We start from the raw sequence: 18052 nt of genomic DNA, 5'->3' as shown, positions 1-18052 counted from the left end.
GCTACTTCCTAGCAAGGCGTGTGGCTTTCCTTTCTGGCCAGGGTTTCATCCTGGAATCGACTCTACTTAGTGGAGCAGACAAGGGTCCCTTAAGGGTGGCCACTTTGGGGAGGGGGAGGCTCACGAACATCTCCCCCCTGGGAGAGCTGGGCAGGGAAGGGGAGGGCCGTGGCTGGGGGAGCTTGTTGTGTTTTGTGGTCTCTCGGCAAAGGTGGGAGGAAGGAGGGGAGGGCAGGAGGGGGAGAGGGAGAGGGAGGACAGGGTTACGCCAGCAGGCGCTTTAACACTTGACCCCAGAGCCTGTTCTCCCCTAGGGTTGTGCAGCAATGACCTCTGTGAGGTGTCGTGTGCCGATGTATTATGGTGTGGGGTCTCCTATGACACAAATATGAATCATTCACAAAAAATGACCCTGGGAGTGCCATTTTGTGCGCGTGGTGTGTCTCTGAACCCATTTCCAGGGGCCGCGTTGCCCCGCCGTGACCCCAACCGCCACGCCTCTCCTAGGCTGTCCCCCTACCCCCCTTTTTTTTCAAGCATTTCTCACTTTGTTGCGAAAGCTTCTGACAGAAAGAACCACTTCCTCTTTCCACCTTGCGGCAAGAACTACGTGGAGGAACAGATGAGAGAAACGGCGGAGGAGGCAAAGCAAACACCCCTCCCCCGCCCACCCACCTCCCATTGACCTCCAAGCAGCAGCTCAGGGTTGAGCTGGGGTATCTTGAAGGAGGCAGGAAGCTGGTGCAGAAGAGGAACATCTGGCGAAGGCCAAGCCGGCCTGGGCCTCTTCGCCACAAGTCAGGATAAGAGCAGGAGGGGGAGCTGCTTCCCCCGAGGAAAGGGGTGTCAGAAGGCACGTTGCTGCTCTCTGTCCTCTCCCCGCCCAGTTGCACCTCTACAAACTGGTCCAGAGAAGCTGGTTTGACGCCTTCGGAGACCCCCTGGAGGAGCCCAGGTTTCACAGCTCTTCCTTCCGCCGGTTGTCTCATCTTTTCCAGATGAGGGGCTGAAATTGTCTTGCCTCTGTGGCTGGTCCCCCCGTGGTGCTGGTTGGTTAGGGCAAGGAAAGGGCCGAGCCATCTGGCGCTGAGCTCTCTGGCTGCAGACAAGAGCGGTCAGCGGAGGAAGTCCCGCCTCTGCGGCCCAGAGCCCAGTGGCTCTTCCGGCACCCAGTCCACAGCCAGGGCTCTCTGCGGGTTGACCTCTTTCCACCCCTGCTCCTCTCTCTCACACACACACCCTCTCTCTATCCACACACATGAATGGAGACCACATGTTGGTTCAGGAGCATTTATTTAGATTTGGCTGAGGGGTTAACAAGACCACCAGGTATAAAACAGGATCTTCTTCGTCAGCCATCTTGTTTTCCAGCTTGACGGTCGCAGCTCCCTCTTTCCCTCTCCTGTCCGCCTGGGCTTTGGGCGAAGGGACAAGCGGCTGTGGGCCTTTGGCCAAGCCAATCCCAGACCTTTCCTGAAACAAGGTGTTCCTGGGATGAGAAATGCCCAGGCTGTCACTGGGGAACTATCCCTTCCTCCTCTCGCCCCTTGAGATGGACCCTGGGGCCTTGGCTCCTCGTCATCGGCTCCCTTCCCTAGAAGCGAAACCGAGAAGAACCTGGAGAGGCGGCTCTGCCCTTCGACCGATGTTGGCATCCCCGGCTGGGCCAGAGTCAGCGTCCCCCTTCGGAGGATTCGTTGGGCTCCCACCGGGCCTTGCTCCCAGCCCTCCTTGTGCTGCGGGTTCTCCAGATTTCGGACCCAGCTTAACCCCTTGGTGACCCATTGCCCATCACGGCCAGCCTTCCCGGTTGACTTCTAGAAAGGCCCACAGGGCAAGTGAACGCAATGGCAAATCTCAGCTCTGCACGGGGAGACGGATCGCCCAGGGATGCCCTTTTTCTCTCAGCCTGACTTCTGGGGTGTGGGTTGGACTCTGATCAAGTTATGGCTTTTGTTTTTTTGGTTGTTTTTTTTTTCCCTAACTTGGCACAGAATGTTTTGCAAGACTGGCACTTCCTCCCGGACTCGCCTTTGCCAGAGGAAGTGGGTATCCTCTTCCCTCCAGCCTGACCCTGTCATGACATCCCAGTGATCAAACTGCATTGGCCGCCCTCTCTTTGCCCCTTCAGTCAGGGAAGGATTTTTTCATGGACTGAGGGGTCTTTAGACACAGTTATCGGGGCCTGGCTGCAGTTTGGAGGGGTTGTCCCACAGACTGTCCGCTCCTGAAACTGCCCTAGACGGAAAAGAGCACCTTCCTTTTCCCGGGAGGGGATTCCATGCCACGGGCAGGAGGCAGTGTTTGCCATGCCTACAACCTCCATTGCCAGGGGGCACACCTTTCCCTTTGCCCCAGGAGACGCAACCCAAGGATCACTGCGCTCAGTCCATTTTATTTCAGCAGCAAGGGCCCAAACAAAATGCATGTCTGAAACAGGGGCTGAGGGACGCATCCTCCAAAACGAGGATTTAAAACTGTACATTTGTTTTCCGCTTCCCTTAAGAATTTGCACCAGGAAAACAGGGTGATTCTTCAGGAATTCCTGTTTGCAATTGGACTTCAGTTGGCAGCACGGGGTGCATTTCCAACGCTTGGCCGCAGAATCAGAAGCTTTGGCAAAATAACTTAAAACTGGCGTCTGCCTTGTTTTCCAGCACAGGCCCCGCCTGGCATTATTTCTGTATTGTTCCAGGGTCCTGCCTTGGCTCGTCTTCGTCCCAACTACCGCCCTATCCTCCCCACCGGGACTTAAGCCGTGAGCTGAAAAGGAAAGAGATCAAATCCAACCCTTGAAGATCCAATCCAAGCGTGGGTTAGGGTCTCTTCAGATGCACAGAGGAAGGGGAGGCGAATGGAAGGGGACGGCAGTGGGCGGTCGGGCCTCCACAGCACTTCCTGGGTGGCTCTTCCAAGTGCCACACCCGGGAGCAAGCCATCCCGACTAGGGGTGACACCCCCCCCCCCAAGATTATTTCCTCTCCTCAAAGCGGCAGCCATCCCAACTCAAGGGGCACCTGCAGCCGGAGGGTTGCTGATCCCGGAGGGCCAGTCCAGTCGGCCTTGGCATATCCCAGGAGCCGCAGGAGCCGCCCTCTTTTCCCTCACGCAATCCCACTGCCGAGGTTGGCGAGAGACGGTGGGCAGAGCGGGGCAGGGGTGGAGACACGGCTTACATAATGGCGCACGAAGACAGCGGGTTCCGGACATGGCAGGTGCAGGCTGCCCCACAGTACTGGCGAAAGGTCTGGTAACAGCTGCGGTCGGTCTCGCCGCTCCACTGCGCCTGGTTGGCCGAGAGCGCTTCGGCCGGCAGCCTGTTGAGGATGCTGGTGTTGACCGCCAGGGCGGCCAAGCCGTAGTCGGTGAAGAGCACCGTCTCCCTCTTGCACGTGGGGCAGGAGATGAACTTGTACTTGGGGCAGGACTCGTAGAGGATCTGCAGGCATTCCTCGCATACCGAGTGGAGGCAGGAGAGGATGCGCGGGCGTTTGTTGGTGAAGTTGTAGGTGTGGCCACAGGTGGGGCACTCCAGGGGCTCGGGCGGAGTGGAGGGGCGCAGCACATACTGGTTGACGATCACCTCGTCCGGGGCCGGAGCTTGGCGGTGGTAGCAGAGGTCAGAGCTGCCCTTGCGCTGTCCTGGATACAGCCTCTCCCGCCGGGGCAGGGGTGGGGTCCTCGACAGCCCCAGAGACCCCGGGTTGTGGTCTAAGGCTGGGATGTCCCCGCAGGCCTGGTTGACGATGATCTCGGACTCCGTGGGCCAGGCCCGCTTGGCCACCAGGGGAGGGTCCCGGCGGGGGGCCGGGGCGTAGCGTGACTGGGAGCCCTGCAGCTCGGAGAACTTTTCAGGGTGGATGATCTTCATGGCCTCCATTTTGAGGATGACCTGCTGCCCTTTCAGACATGACATGAGGAGGCTCTTCACCTTCCTGTCCGCAGCTCTGGGTCCCCCGAAGGCCTCCTGCATGAGGCTAGATGGGGCTTGGGGCAAGCCAGGCTTTGAACCGGGCGCGGACCATAGAGGGGCAGCGCTGGAGGGGGACAGCAGGGCAGGGACGCATCCTGCAGCAGGGCTGCCAAAACGGCTCCGACCGTCGCGCCGGCTGCGGCCTGGGCCTTCCACGCTTTCTGGGCAAGACAGGTTGCCAGGCCAGGGGTGATATCCACAGCAGATTTCTTTACACCCACGGACCCAGCTCTCTTGGGTGGCAGGGCGTTGGGCCTAGTTCCCAGGGAGCATGCTCAGCCGGCCCACCAGGAAAGGAGGCCAGGGAGAGCGCAGGCTGGTGGGCTGTCTACCACCCTGCCGGTATGGCTGATTCCACTCGGGGGAAGAGGAGTGGATGGAATGCAGTTGGAGTGTCCAGGGAGGCCCGAGCGCTCCCCTCCCCTCCCCTTGCGCCGCCTTGGTTCCTGTTTACGGTGCGGGGAGATCCTAACAACGCTCAAGAATGTGTTTTGCAAATTCCTGAGCTGTGACGTGTGCACCTTTTCTCGGTGCTCTTCCCTGACGATCAGGTCCCGGGAAAAGGCCCCCAGGTGGGGCACGGTCCTGCTTCGGTGCCAGGCAGAGGGTTCGCTCTGGGTGAGCTGCCCCTTCTTCACTTGGAATAGGCTCGGCCCTTCAGACCCCTGGAAAACAAAGCAGAGCAGGGCAAGTCACCCGACGGGCGGCAGTGTTTGTGGGTGCCTTCGCTTCCCGAACCCCAAAGCAACAGATAAAAGGCCTTCAGCAACCGGAGTCTCCTTTTAAAGTACCAGCAGTCCCGCCAGGCATCTTCCTGGGCCTCTTGCTCAAATCCCCACTGGCAATTGTCATTTGTTTCTCCGTTGTTCCCTGACTTACTCAGTGCCCCCTTTCCTTTTTTGCCTATTTACTCTCCATGGGCTAGCAGCATTTTTAATTCTCCTCTGCCTGCTGCTCTGAAGCAACAGTGCCATGTGGGGGCAGTGGGCCCTCTTCGCTCGGCACTGACTGTCCCTGACCCTCCTACCCAGAGATAGCAGGGACCAAACCGGGCACCGTCTCTGTGCCAAGCATCTTATCTGGGCTTCAGCTATCACCTCTCCCTGGAGACAGGTCTGAGGGCTCTGGTGCTCTGGACTAGGCCAGGCGTTCTGCAAGACGTTTTTGAAACCTCAGCTTATGGGGAGGGGCAACAGACAGGGCCTGGGCATCTATGTGAAAGGATAACCCTGCAAAAGACCCCCCCGGCTCCCAACGCACTCGGGACACGGATGGAGCACAAGGCTGACCTTGGGGGCCACATGGAAATGTTTCAAAATGAGCCCTGGACTCTGAAGGCAGGTCTCCCTCGCCTAAATCTCCCCCACCCACCCACCCCATCCCAGTTTAGACTGGGGAAAGGATTGGGTGAGGGCTGTGCCAATCTCCGTCCACAGCTTCCAGGAACAATCGGCTCAAGCAGCGCCAGCCAAATTGCCAAACTGCCCTACGAAGAGTCGCCGGCCCTTCTGCATTTGAGAGTCTTGGCCCCTTCTCCACGTCAAGGCTCCCTCGCTCTCAAGCCACAAACCTGGCCACGGAGGCCGAGTGCAACCAGCCGCTTCCTCTTCTGGGGGAATCTGGGAACGCCAAGCGGCCAATGTTAGCCTGCCTCTTCCTGGGGTGGGGGAGGGTTCGTTTAAAGACCAGAAGCCCGGGGGATGCGGGGTTTGTTGCTGAAGAAAGCAGCCGGCACTGAAAGGCTGGGATGTGGAGATCTAGGCCTACAAATCTAAGGGCTGTAGGTGACACCATTGGTTAAGGTTCACCAGGGACAAGCCAGGAGGCATTGATGTGCACTAACCTTTTAGGGTGGAACGCTGCAGTTTTTGAAGTAATGGGCTCACAGACCCTTCAGGAGCCGTGATGGGGAGGAATCGGTGCCACGAGGTGAGAGCACCAACCCTGCGTTCGTCCCAAGCCCTGCCAGGGAAGCCTGTTTTGCAAAGCGAGGAGCGAAGGCTCACGGCCAGGAGCGACCCGGAGAGCAGGAAGAGAAGACCGGTTGGCACCTCTGCTCTGCTCTGCCACACAGCTCAGGCGTCCTTTCAGCTGCTTCTTGGGGACTCGGATGCAGGTCCCGCGTCCCTCTGGAGAAGAAATTGAGGCTGGTCCCCAAGAGAGAGAGAGACGCTCCTGCTGGCCCATCTCTTCTAGGTGGCAGGGACGTTCTTGGGGATGATGGTGAACGAAGGACACGGATGGAGGAGGAGGAGGGATGGGAGGGTGGGGGCATCTTTTGAGGGAAAGTGCCTGGCGAATTCAGGCCACGATGGTGGCCGTGTCCACCACCCTCCTTGCAGAGGCCCAGAAGCCTGTGGCCTGTTTGGTCTCGGACAAGCCCATCTAGACTGCTGTCTTTGTAGAGTAGGTTGCCTGGTGAGGCCTCGCTGCTACTCCGGGGCCCATGTTGCTTGGCCCGAGGCAGATCCTCCGTCATCCCCTCCCCCCCCTCATCGCGCTCCCAGATCCTCACCTCCGGCCGTGCCCTCCCGGCTGTCCAGGGACCCCGGGCATCCTCCGCAGCCGGCCCCCAGCAGGCTGGCGCCGCTCCAGCGGTTCGTCCGAGGAGGAGCAGGTGCGCGGAGAGGGGAGCGCCCGGCCGGAGGGTCCTCTCTCTCGGTTTCCGAGCGGCCCCGAGGCGGAGCGGGGATGCTTAAGCTGCGCCCGGGCGCGATTGGTACCAAGAGAGGCCGCGGCGGCGGCGGCTTTGCCTCCTTTCCTGCGGCGGGCCGAAGGCCGGAGATGCGCGAGCTCACGGGGATGCCTCGGCCCGAAGGCGGCGGGGTCGTTTGCTTCTGGTCGATGGGGAAGGTGCCGGGTGCCCGCGGCCGCCGCCTCGCTCCGTCCCCCTCTCTTTCCGCAGTGAGAGCACTGCAGTGATGCAGGCAGCCCCGCTCGCTCGGCTCACGTTTCCCTCAATCAGCAGCAGCAGCAGCAGCCGCCGGCCGGACCTCGCGGGCTGCGCTGCCTTAGCGCCCGCCCGCCCGCCCGCTCCTGCCAGCCAGCCAGCCGCGCTGCGGAGAAGCTTCTGTCGGCAGGTCGCGCAAGAAGAAGAAGAGGCTCGCTGGCCTCCGCTCCGCCTTCCTCGGCCGCCCGGCCGTTGCGAAGTTACCCTGGGCGGCGGCGGCGGCGGCGATTGCAGCAGCTTCCTTCCGGCTCCCGGGTGGCCCGGCTTTCCCTTGCACCTTGCAACGAGAGCCCTGCGGGGTAGGTCGCTGTGCAGCCCAAAGGGCAAAGCACAGGCCAAGGCGACCTCCACCCCGGAGCAGTTGGGCTGGGCAGGAGCCCAAAGGAGAGGAAGGCGCTCTGCATCCGCCCCCCCCGCCCCCAGCAGCTCTTGATGCTTCCATCCGCTGTGGCTCAGGCCACGCACACCCCTTCTTCTAGTCACCCCCCCTCCACAGCCATCCATCCCAAACTCGCTCAGCCTGCTTGCCTACCCCACCCAGTGGAAATAAACAATGAAAGAGGCTCTCTGAAGCCAGGCAGGGCTTCAGCCTCCTTTCTTAGCACCCCAGGCACCCTGCTTCCCATTCCCCAATTTCAGGATCCACCTTGCGGAGTTTCCACCTTGGCCTCAATGAGGAGCAGCTCACGGAATCCCTTTTAATCCCCACCTTTTTTCCATGTCTGTAAACGGCTCGGGAAAATAAGATAAGCAGTAAGACTACAATCCAAGTGGGTTTTTGTTTTGTTTTTTGGCTCAGGGTGCCGTGCTGTTGTTTTGAGCAGATTCCTCCTCTGGGACTCTGCTGGGCCTTGGCAAAAGTTATTGAAGGCAGGCGGGGTGGAGGGGTGGGATTATTTTGTTCCCTGTGGGTCTGTACCCCACATGGGTCAGGGGACACCCACAGAAGGGGCAGGGAATCTGCCTTCATCGAGGACTGTCTCTTCAGTAGAAAGGATGGAGGTTATTTTTTCCAAAAAAAAAAAGTGGGAGGGAAATCAGGATTGTGGGATAACTAAATTCCTTTTGTGCTTCAAACTTGACAGCTTGAAGACTTGTGGACTTCCAACTCCCAGAATTCCTCCTCCAGTCACGTTAGCTCAGGAATTCTGGGAGTTGAAATCCACAAGTCTTAAAATCCCCAAGTTTGAAGACCCCTTGGCTTAGTGGGATCATTCCTCCAACCATGGGAGAGCCACAAATGACAGGCTGCTTGCAATTGGTCTTTACCTGCATGCGCACCTTCCCTGGCCCCGCCTAGCTGTGTTTGGGCCCTTTCCTTTGCATGAAGCTGCCTTCTTTCTCCGGCCCTTTAGTCTCTCTTGGTGGCCCCCTGCCCTGCCCCGCTGGACATTGAAGGAGGGGGGGGCGATGTGGGGGCTGTGGGCAAGAGGGCGTTCACAGAGGTAGGCCTGGCAGACGCCATCCTTGAAGATGGACTTTGAGGCAGGGCAGCCTGTTTCCACCGAGGCCCCATGGCAGAAGATACGGGACAATTCAAACTCGGACGACACGTTTCCCGAACAGTTTTTATCCCAGAGCTATAATTGCACTTAACAATGAACTTAAGGACCATCCTCAGTGAGCTGTTGGACAGTATTACGTGGTCTGTTGTGTGGATGCTTGTGTGTTTTTAGGAGGCGGGGAATTTTGGAGGGTTCGGAGGTGTTTGGGGATTGTCATTGTGTGTTGACACCTGACACCACTAGATGACCTCGCTAGGGCTCGCTGCCTTAGAAGAGCGAGGAAAATCCTCACATCCCGGTCAGTCCTTCTTCACTCTCCTACCATTGAGTAGGAGATAAAGAAGCATAGCCAGCTGCACCAATGGGCTGAAGAACAGTTTCTACCCGTGGGCTGTCAGACTTCTGAATGGAAAATCACTTCATGTCAACATAGTATGACAGACTTGCGGGGCTGTGGTGTTGTGCAACAAGGTCACATAGTGTGATAAGACTGGGACTGGGTTAGGGACTTCTGTCCTCACTGTGAGTTGTGCTGCACGAAGGGAGGCTCAGCCAATCTCATTGTACACGTTGTACTCTACGAAGAGAACAATATTTTTTTTTTTCCTTCAAGGAGTACTCAAAGCTTTGTGTGTTATTGATGAGCTGTGTCTTCCTTCGGGTCTAATAGCCTTACTCATATGGAAATACAGACGAATTTAATTGAAACTGGTTGGACTAACCAAGCGAGGGAAAGGATGAGGAAATGAGGCTGCGGAGGCTTCATTGGCAGGCTCCTGGCTGAGAGATGCAAAAGGCAGAGAGGGCACCGTCTTTTCAGCCAGAATCTTCCCTGGGGAAACCAAGCAAGCCACTGGCACACGACTGATACTCTGACCTGGTATGATAACAGTAATAATGAGAATAGCATCACTGTCCCTGATCATGACTTGGGCTGGGAAATTTGCTAAGTATGACTAAGAGGCAGCACGGGGCAGGACTTAGGGTGGAACCCACATGGGGGGGGGGTGCGTGTGTGTGATAACCACAGGGAGGGGCCCAGGTGGCGGAAGTGCTGGTCCTGGGACAGGAAATCCTCAGTTTCTCCTCCAGCTGGAGACTCGGTGGGCGGCCACAATGGCCCCCCCTTGGAGGGGGGGCGGGCGTGGGGAATCAAGCCAGCTAGGCCCCTGTTGGCAAGAGGCAACTGGATTGGCCTGGACCTCCCTCCTGTGCTCACAAGAGGCGGCCGCGTGGACCAGGGCCGAGGGGAGCTTTCACAGCCCTTGGATGGAGAGCCCCCCCGTGGGGTTGAAGTGGTGGGGCCTGAGCGGTTGAGCTTCAGGGTGCCAGAGGCTCTTGGGCTTGCTGGAGGTTGTGAGGACAGTGCGGCCTAGTGTCGCACGCACAATAACCCACGTTGGGAACCAGCGGGGAGGAACCGGGGGAAAGTTAAAGAGTTTTCATTTCATTTCCATGTGCCTATGCATCTCCAGTTTCCTTGCTTTAAGGAAGTTACACCGCCTGCCTAGTAGTTCTTTCCATATGTCGGACAGTATGTAAGGCAGGCAGACCATAAGGCGCACCTTATCCATAAGATTAGTTCACCTGGGGCCTTTGAGATAACACACCCCCTCCCACCCCAGACTCCTCAGCTCTCAAGCATTGAGAGGGAGGGAGGGAGGGGAAGCAGGCCAGGGCTAAGGGAGGGCTGACCCCTAGCGTCAGCTCTCGGGAAAAGCACTTGCCCGGCCTGCCTGTCCCTTGGGGAGAAGGGCCGGATAACAGATAATCGGAGTTGGAAGGGGCCTTATAGGTCATCTAGACCAACCCCCCCCCTCACCCAAGCAGGACCTATTTCTGACAAATGACAGTCCAATCTCTTCTTGAAAGCCTCCACTGATGAAGCTCCCACAACCTCCAAAGGCCACTTCTGTTCCATTGGTTGATTGTTCTCCCTGTCAGAAAAATTTCTCCTTATTACCAGGTTAAATCTCTCCTTGGTCACTTTCCATCCATTATTCCTTGTCTGGCCTTCGGGTGCCTTGGAAAACAGGCTGACACCCCCCCTCCTCTCTGTGGCAGCCCCTCAAATATTGGAAGATGCTCTCCTGTCTCCCCTGGACCTTCTCTTCCCCAGTCTAGCCAAGCCCAGTTCCTGCAACCCTTCTTCCTATGCCTTAGGCCACCTTTGGCAGGCCCTGGGAACCTTTCCGCCCACAGCCTCAGGGTAGGAAGAGCCCCCCTCTGTGGGGAGGGGGAGCCAGGCGCCCTGTGGGGGGCAGCGAAGACTAGGGGTTGCTGGCCCAGATCTCTTGAAGCCCCCCTCCGTCCCTCCTCCAGGGCGGGAGGAATGGCCTCCATCAGGCAATGAGGAGCGGGAATTTGGAGGTGGGGGCATCCCTAGCCCCCTGCCCGGTGGGCCCTGGGATCTTTTGCCGCTGCCGGAGCCCTGCGATCGGTGGCAAGGCGCAGGCGGAAGGAGGGCGCCGGACTGGGGGGAGACTGACACACACACACCCCTCCCGGGGGAGGGGGCTTTTCTCAACGAGGGGGGGGCCGCCTGGAGGTTGCGCTTGGAGCCCCGGAGCGGCGGGCGGGCGGGCTCCCCCCGGTGCTCGGCACGTCGGTCGACCTTTGCTGGGCGGTGCCGCTGCCGGCTGCTGCCGGGAGAAGGTCGACTTGCGGAGGCGGCGCGGCCGTCAGGTCCCTCCCTGGCCGGAGGCGGAGCGGACCGTTGCAAAGCGAGGGCAGCGCCGGCCGGGAGGGCGACGGCTTCTTCCCGACGTTCCTGCCAGGTAGGTCGGGAGCGCGCTGAAGCCAAGGCTCGCTTGCCCGGGCAGCGACGGCGGGGCTGGGCTCCGGGGCCGGGGCCGGGGCGAAGAAGGCAGGCAGGCAGGCAAGCAGCAGAGGCGTCCAGCTATCAGTCTAACCCAAGGGAGGGAAGGAGGGCTGGGCTGGCAACCTGGGGCGGCTCAGCTCTTCCACCGCTGGGCGCGCTTCGTTTCCAGGAGCCTTTGCGTCGTCCCAAGGGCGGGAGCCCCCTTTGCCTTCGGGAGGGAGAAGTCCCACGGGTGCAGCTCTTCCCAGGAGAAGCTTGCTTTTCCCGGATCCAAGCATGGGGTTTCCAAAGACAGCCCCCCCCTCGCCTGGGCGAAGGTCACCGGGGGGGGCTGCCCTCCCAGGAGAAAGAGCCAGGAGCCAGGGAAACAAGGCCCACTGGTTGAAATTCAGCCTGTTGAAAGTTGTGGACCAAATGCTGGGGACAACCCACTGCCCCACCCCCTCCTCATTTTTTTTTACTTTCTCGGTGCCCTTGTCGTTGTTTTGTGTCACCGTCACCAGGTAAAGTTGGGAGGTGCCCCAGGCCAGAAGGAAGTTCGTACTTTGGAAAGTACCCCCATCCACAATGCCCCTTTCTGTAGGCTGCCAGTCTTCTGTTCCAGAAGAAGGGTGGTTGTGGCTGGTCCCTGACTTCTGCCAAAGTCGTTTTAGCAAAGTTAGTTTCAATTTGATTCTTTTTCATGCCTCCTTTCTTGCTCTGCTATAAAAAAAATCTCCTTTTTGTCTCCAAGCGTCTTTTCTTCGGCAACTGGACAAGAGAAGCAGCAGCTGGGCAGGTCTGGTGCCACATACCTCCCCTCCGTAGGGGCCGCCGCAGCCACTGTTCCTGCAGGGAGCATCGACAGGCAGAGAGCAGGCAGCCATGGACCGGGGCTTCACCATCGAAAACCCCTATGCCAGCGTCGCCGTTCCGCGGGCTCAACTGAAGGACGACTTCCTGAGTTACTACCTGGGGGAAGACTTCGGTCCCAACGTCCTGGGCTCCTGCTCGGCAGCCCCCCAGAAAGAGGCAGACCCCAAATCTCCCTCTCTGGCTTGGAACGGCCAAGCGCAGGCTGAGTCTCAAGCCAGGCCCACCAACCCCTACGCCAGCCTCAAGGCCCCCCCCAGGGTGGACGCTCCGGAGCCCTTCCGCTGGAAGAGCCACCAAGAGGCAGCTCCGGATCCTGGCGGCTGCGGCTACCTCTGCTGCCGCTGCTCACCTTGCTGTAGGAAGTGCCGCTGCGTCATCTCCTAATCGAGGAGCAGTCGAGGCTGGACGTGGCTGCGCTCACCTGCCCCACAGCCGCCCTCTGCCAGAATGGTGGGTGCCCTGATGCCCGGGAGGGAAGCCTAAAGGAACAGTCAACTTTTCTTTCCCCCATTTCCACTAAGGCAACATGGGCAGCAGAGGAAGGCGCTCCGGGCCAGCCTTCGATGAAGAAGGAGTTGAAAAGCTTCCCCTGGCAAAGGAACATGAAGGGTGGGTATGGCACTAACCATGGATCTGGAGCTGGATTTGCCCCCGCTGTCTGTGAGGACCAGCCAGAGCCCGCCGTGCCTTCCCTTCCCTAGCCTCGCCCCTGTCCTTTCTCTGGAGGGGAGTGGGTAGAAGACAAATGGAGGCAGAGTGGGCACTGGACTGGGGCAGGCACATGACCTTGCTTGCTCAGGGTGGGGCCCTTGGCCTCTGCCCTTTAAAGGGAGGCTGTGGTGAAAGTTCTCTGTTGATAAGGAGGGTCATAAAACTTGCTGTTGCCCAGCCAGCCTGTCTCCCTGGTGCTCCTGGGAGGGGCACCCCTGGCTCCTTCTTTGCCCAGTTGTTCTGCACCTTGTGGAGGTCTTCTCCTTCTCCTTTTCCTTATCTTCACTTCTCCCTGGCTTGGGACCTGCTTCGTATGCCTCCCAAGGACGCACGCTCCAGAAGGTTACCCAGGGGCGTTCCTTGGCACAACCCCAGCAGGGCGAGATTCCACGTCTCCCTTGCCAGCCTTGCCCCGCCACCCTTGCTGTATGTGACACCCTGCCTCGTTCTCCGCCGCGCCCTGACAGCCCTGCCTGGCTTCCCTTTCAGACTCCTTTCCATGGAGGCATCTATGCCAGACTAGTTCGGGAACTGTGGGTTTTTGGAGCTGGCTCCCTGAGGCCTGGAAAGCAGAGTCCAGCTTTGAGCCAAGGAGAAGAAAACAAAATTCATTGCTAAGGCGGTCTGGACAGCAGCGCAGCCTGTTAGCGCAGAGTAAAAAAGCCAAAAGAAAAATAAGAGGAAGGGCGTTGCTTTCGGTTTCTGCACTGGGCAACCCACAGACCATCGGCTCATCCGTTGGGAGGTTTTTCCTGACCGGATTTCTCAGTTCCTTCAATACTGGTGGAGGTCTCTCGACTGGCCTTCTTCACTGGGAGACATTCAGAGACATTTCCGCCTTGAAAATGGCCCATCACGAGAACTGTCTTACATAGTCAAACATCAGCACAGGAAACGTTTTATGACGTTTTGTATTCTGATAATCTTAGGCCGTAGAAAGTTTTATAAAACTTTGCCAAATTTCAAATGCCACTGGAGTCATGAGTCCTGGGTTTTGGACACGTTCTGTGAGTTGGTCCGTTTGAAGTACTTGGTCCAAAACGTTTCGCCCTCCGGTCAAGTTTCGCCCAGTTACGGGAAAGGAATCAAGAGTTGTCGTACGTGTGTGTGATTTAGTGTGTGCTGCTTGTGACCAGCTAAGGGGAGGGGAGCGGGGGGGTTCAGATGGAGCCAGAAATTGGTCAGCACGCAAGCAAGCAGCAGAAGGCAGGCATTTACCACCTAAATGCTCCCCTACCCCCAGAAGGGCTGACTCTCACCCCTTTCCTCCCCCCCTCACCCACGGTCTCATGGGAACCCATTTAAATGAAACATCCCACCCCCCTGCATTCTGTGAAGGGTTGAGGAATGTGGCCAGACAGGTGCCTGCCCCACTGCCGGCTGTTTGTTCAGGAGGAAATCAAGCAAGAGAAGGCTTGCTCTGGGTCTAGCACGCTCAACCGTTAAGCCCACAGCAGCATTTTTTCTCCACGGTCTTTCCTTCTTCAGCCCCATGTCTCGACTTGCAATGTGGCACCCCAGAACGTCTACGCCCCATGTGGGTGAGGCTTCATGGAGTTAGGCTGTGGTCTGTTCTTTCCCCCGATCTTAGTTATGGCAGTGTTGTGGTTCGCCGGCAACAGATGCACATGGCTGAGGTCTCGGAGAGCGAGGACTCGGACGAGGGGCCTGCGTGTGATGTAGGGATGGGGCCAGGACCATCAGGGAGTGGAATGCTGCCTTCGGAGCTTGTGGAGGCTGGCAGCAGTGATTAAGAGGCCCCCGAGGAGCCTGTGCCCAGTGCTGCTCGAAGGAAAGAGCAGCTGCAGCAGCACAGGCAACTCGGGAGTAAGGCTGCAAGGTGATGTCCCCTCAAGGGATAAAAGCCAGCCCTCAGAGATGTGATTCTTTGCAGGAAGCAAAGAAGTTCTTGCACTTCAAGTCTTGTGGAAGTTTGGACAATCCTGGTTTGTGTTTGGAGACTTGGTTTTGATCAAGGGTGGGATTCAACCGGTGTTACTACCGGTTCAGCGACTACGTCTTTGCCGGTGCAGCCTCTTGGAGCAGGAGGCCTTGCAGGGTCCCAAAGACTCATTTCTGGCGGAGTTTGAGAGAGAGAAGCCTCTGCAGCCTCTGCAGGCCTTCAGGAAATACTAGAAGTGCCGAAACGGGCCCGTTTTTCGGCCTCCCAAGGCTGCAGAGGCTTCTCTCGAGCACGCGCATGCGGGGGGGGGCACATAGCATTGTGAATGCCGGCACTTTCGGCACACCGCAGCGAAAAGGTTCACCATCAATGACCTAGACAAACCAGCATCCTTGCCTCGCATGCTCCACCGCCACGCCTCTTGTTCTCCCCGTTGCCCAAGGGGGTTGCCTGAGGCTCCTCTAGCCAGCAGCCCCTCTCTTCCAGGTATCCTTCTCTCAGCCTTAGGATAGAACACTCTCTCTCTCTCTCTCTCTCTCTCTCTCTCACACACACACACACACACACACACACACACACACACACACCTTGACAGAAGCCCAAGGTCCAGACCCTGAGGCTGAGTTGAAGAGGCCCTGTGGAGAAGGAGGGGCATAGGGGCCCTGAGGCCCAGGGGTGGTTGCAGATGGCTCCGGAGGTGCAGGAATACTTAAATCCTAAGGGTCCTTTCTCCTGTGGGTGGGAGGTGAGCACTTCAGGTGTCTGTGCAAAAGGTGGTTTCATGACTGACTATCCAGAGCAGTGCTGGTGGGGGGGGGGTGAGTTGGAGGAGGCAGGCAAGGGAGGGAGCACATAATTGCAGTTTCTGTGGCTATGTTGTTGGCCAGGACAACCGTAACTCTATCTTGTGAAGTTGGCCTCCTCATGGTAGATAACAGTACCACCAACTGTGCCTGAAATGTGAACCTCTCGTATAATTTAACAGCGTGAGAGGCTGTCGGCCTCCCTTTCTTTCTCGGGAGGAGAGCGAAGATGCAGCAGGAGCAGGAAATGTAAGTTTCTCCCACAGAAACCAGCCTGCCGCTGATTACGTAGCCCCAGAGCCCCACCAGCCTCCACTCTTTGGCTTTGGGTAAGGTGAACCCTTTGCAAGGGATCTTGGCCTGCTGACCGCAGCCTGGAGGCCGTTTGTGGAGGTCGCCCCTTTTGGGGTGCTGCATTTGGCAGGGGTTCCCATCTAATTCTCTCGCTTTTCACTTGAATTAAGGCTCTTAAGTGATTGGCTTGGCCAACGGGCTGTCCCCTGCTTTCAAGGGATATCTTCACACAAAAACTGCAGGTGGTGCCACACAGGATCCTCCAAGGCACCATCTAAAAACCTGACATTCCTTAGCCAGCAACCCAGCTGTCCACATCACAGGGGAAATTGTGTCCCTCCTCTTTTTTATTTTTTTTTTATTTTTTATTTACTCTAGTACAGGGGTGTCCAAACTTTTTTTTTGCAAGGAGGGCCAGATTTGGTGAGGTGAAAATGTGTGGGGGCCGACCCTGCTGTGCGGTGAAGGGGAAAAACGCTGGCCGGTGGGGATGAGTGACAGGATGAGCCGGCGGGGACAAGAGGCTGCGGGACACTCGAAATTTGAAAACGGGCTGCAATTGGGCCCCTGGGCCGGATTTTGGACATGCCTGCTCTCGTAGTTCAGAGCTTCTGAAAGAGAATCGGGAGTAGACTGAGGAGTTTCAGACTGACGGGCGTTCAGAGGCAGTCCCTGAGCTTTTGACCGAGCGGCAACCGAGACCCACTGGAGCTGCTGCCCAAGTCCAGTCCGCGGCTGGCCCTGAACGACTCTTCTCTTGCATTCCTCCCTGCAGGACTGCTCTGCCTTCCGGGCCTGAGGACGACGAGGCAGCCAAACCCGGCCTGGAGATCACTGTCTCCAATCCCAGCAACCTCAAACTCGAGTGTGTCATCTGTTACTGCTCCTACGACCTCTCTGCCCGCCTCCCTCGCCGCCTCCACTGCGGCCACGCCTTTTGCCAGGCCTGTATCCGGCGCCTCAATGTGGTGGCTAACGAGCAGTGGTGGGTCCCGTGTCCCCAGTGCCGGCAAAACACCCCCACCCCACGCGGAGGGGTGGCAATGCTTGACTTGGACCTCGCGGCCTTCCTCGCCGTCAAGTCCGAGAAGGTGCTTCCCCGGCACGGAGGCCGGCTGCAGCCGGATCAGCTCTCCAAGGAGAAGCCGGTCTTCACGGAGCAGCCGAGCGGCTCGTGCCAGGAAGTTTTGCCTGAGCCCCAGCCCTGTTTTCCCCGGAATGGCTGCTGGTGCTGCTGGTGCTGCTGCTGCGACCCCATTCTCTGCTGTGGAACCGCTGCAGCCTTTCCGAGCTGAATTAGCTTCCTGCCTGCCTTGGGGAATAACTGGCAAGGGAGGAGAAGCATTGACCCATTGCTGGACTTCAGATTCCAGATATTTTCTGAAAATGTCTCTCTCTTTGCTGCATCTCGCAGGACTTCCCTGTTCTGGTGGTTTTCTAGCACAATCTCCTGACCAGCCCAGGAGATGCGCGTAAGCCCTCCAGCCCCAAATCTTGCACCAGATCCTCAGGGCTTGCTTGGTGATGGCAAGCTGGGCATTGCTACAGACTGTAGCCAGCTGGTCTTACTCCTCGGGGTGCGTTTCTTAGTGAGGTGTTTTCTTTATTTTTCTTAGTTGCACCTCCTGGGCTTCCCTTGAGTTGATACTTTCGCTGCTGAGACTGTCCAGAGGATAAATCTGACTCTCTAGTAGATCCGATGGCTCGGACTCTGCCTCTCGTCTCTTTTTAGTCAGTCACAGGCTGCTTCCAGAGAAGCTCTCGTTTTTACAGAGAAGGGGGGCTCCTACACGGAGATCCATTTCCTTGAAATAGAACAGGGTCTCCTGTTTAAGCAAGGGGGTCCTACTAGAAGACCTCCAAGGTCCCTCCAACTCTCCAGTTCTGATTCCTTTTTGTCCTTTTGCTTGCATTGGATACCAGGCATCCTTGGAGCAAACGCCCTCAGTCCTTCTCTGTTTCCCATTTTGGAGAACACGCTTGGGGTGTGATTTGGTTGGGGGGCTGAACCTCAGCAGCCTCCATAAGTTTTGTAAAAGATATATTTTCTTAATTTTTTAAGTTAGTCTCTACTTCAAAAATGAATGTCTTTCTGACAAGAGTTCACAAGTGAAGAGAATATCATACTGCTATGCTGCTGCAATAGTAATATTAAAATATGTTCTGGTATGTCATAATTAGAAGAAAATAATGTTGACATTGATGATCTACAGAGGTGCTAATTTCATGAGGAGCCA

General features: G+C 57.6%; 3 protein-coding genes across 4 annotated transcripts; 2 read left to right on the top strand and 1 right to left on the bottom strand.

Moving 5' to 3' along the window:
• Positions 1-1951: 1951 nt before the first annotated feature.
• RNF208 (ring finger protein 208) lies at positions 1952-7341 on the bottom strand. Of its 2 annotated transcripts, none has more exons than XM_087943867.1 (2): positions 6489-7341; positions 1952-4638 (listed from the first exon to the last, which is right to left on the bottom strand). In XM_087943867.1, exon 2 carries the CDS (start codon positions 3971-3973, stop codon positions 3173-3175), a length of 801 nt encoding a protein of 266 aa, XP_087799993.1. In that variant the 5' UTR covers positions 3974-4638; positions 6489-7341; the 3' UTR covers positions 1952-3172. The 2 variants fall into 2 exon arrangements, with proteins under 2 accessions (XP_087799993.1, XP_087799994.1); XM_087943868.1 differs by lacking the exon at positions 6489-7341 and adding an exon at positions 5817-5909.
• A 3645-nt stretch (positions 7342-10986) lies between these two features.
• Positions 10987-13779, top strand: CYSRT1 (cysteine rich tail 1). The gene is made up of 2 exons (XM_087943865.1): positions 10987-11205; positions 11983-13779. Exon 2 carries the CDS (start codon positions 12114-12116, stop codon positions 12486-12488), a length of 375 nt encoding a protein of 124 aa, XP_087799991.1. The 5' UTR covers positions 10987-11205; positions 11983-12113; the 3' UTR covers positions 12489-13779.
• Positions 12732-17696, top strand: RNF224 (ring finger protein 224). Its single transcript, XM_026686566.2, has 2 exons — positions 12732-12764; positions 16448-17696. The coding sequence occupies exons 1-2, from the start codon at positions 12732-12734 to the stop codon at positions 17108-17110; spliced, it is 696 nt and encodes a 231-aa protein (XP_026542351.2). The 3' UTR covers positions 17111-17696.
• Positions 17697-18052: the final 356 nt, after the last annotated feature.

This window comes from Notechis scutatus, chromosome 15 (assembly GCF_049901735.1).
Source record: "Notechis scutatus isolate UNSWTSFEM ecotype Mainland chromosome 15, rNotScu1.2, whole genome shotgun sequence".
NCBI lineage: Eukaryota > Metazoa > Chordata > Lepidosauria > Squamata > Elapidae > Notechis > Notechis scutatus.
Note: the sequence above shows the minus strand (reverse complement) of the source record. Positions and strands in the feature narration are given on the sequence as shown.

Coding starts and splice junctions, on each gene's coding strand:
- CYSRT1 (XM_087943865.1), top strand. CDS start 12,114: ATGGACCGGGGCTTCACCATCGAAAACCCCTATGCCAGCGTCGCCGTT.
- RNF208 (XM_087943867.1), bottom strand. CDS start 3,973: ATGCAGGAGGCCTTCGGGGGACCCAGAGCTGCGGACAGGAAGGTGAAG.
- RNF224 (XM_026686566.2), top strand. CDS start 12,732: ATGGATCTGGAGCTGGATTTGCCCCCGCTGTCT. Junction 12,765..16,447: donor TGGATTTGCCCCCGCTGTCT/GTGAGGACCAGC, acceptor AATCGGGAGTAG/ACTGAGGAGTTTCAGACTGA.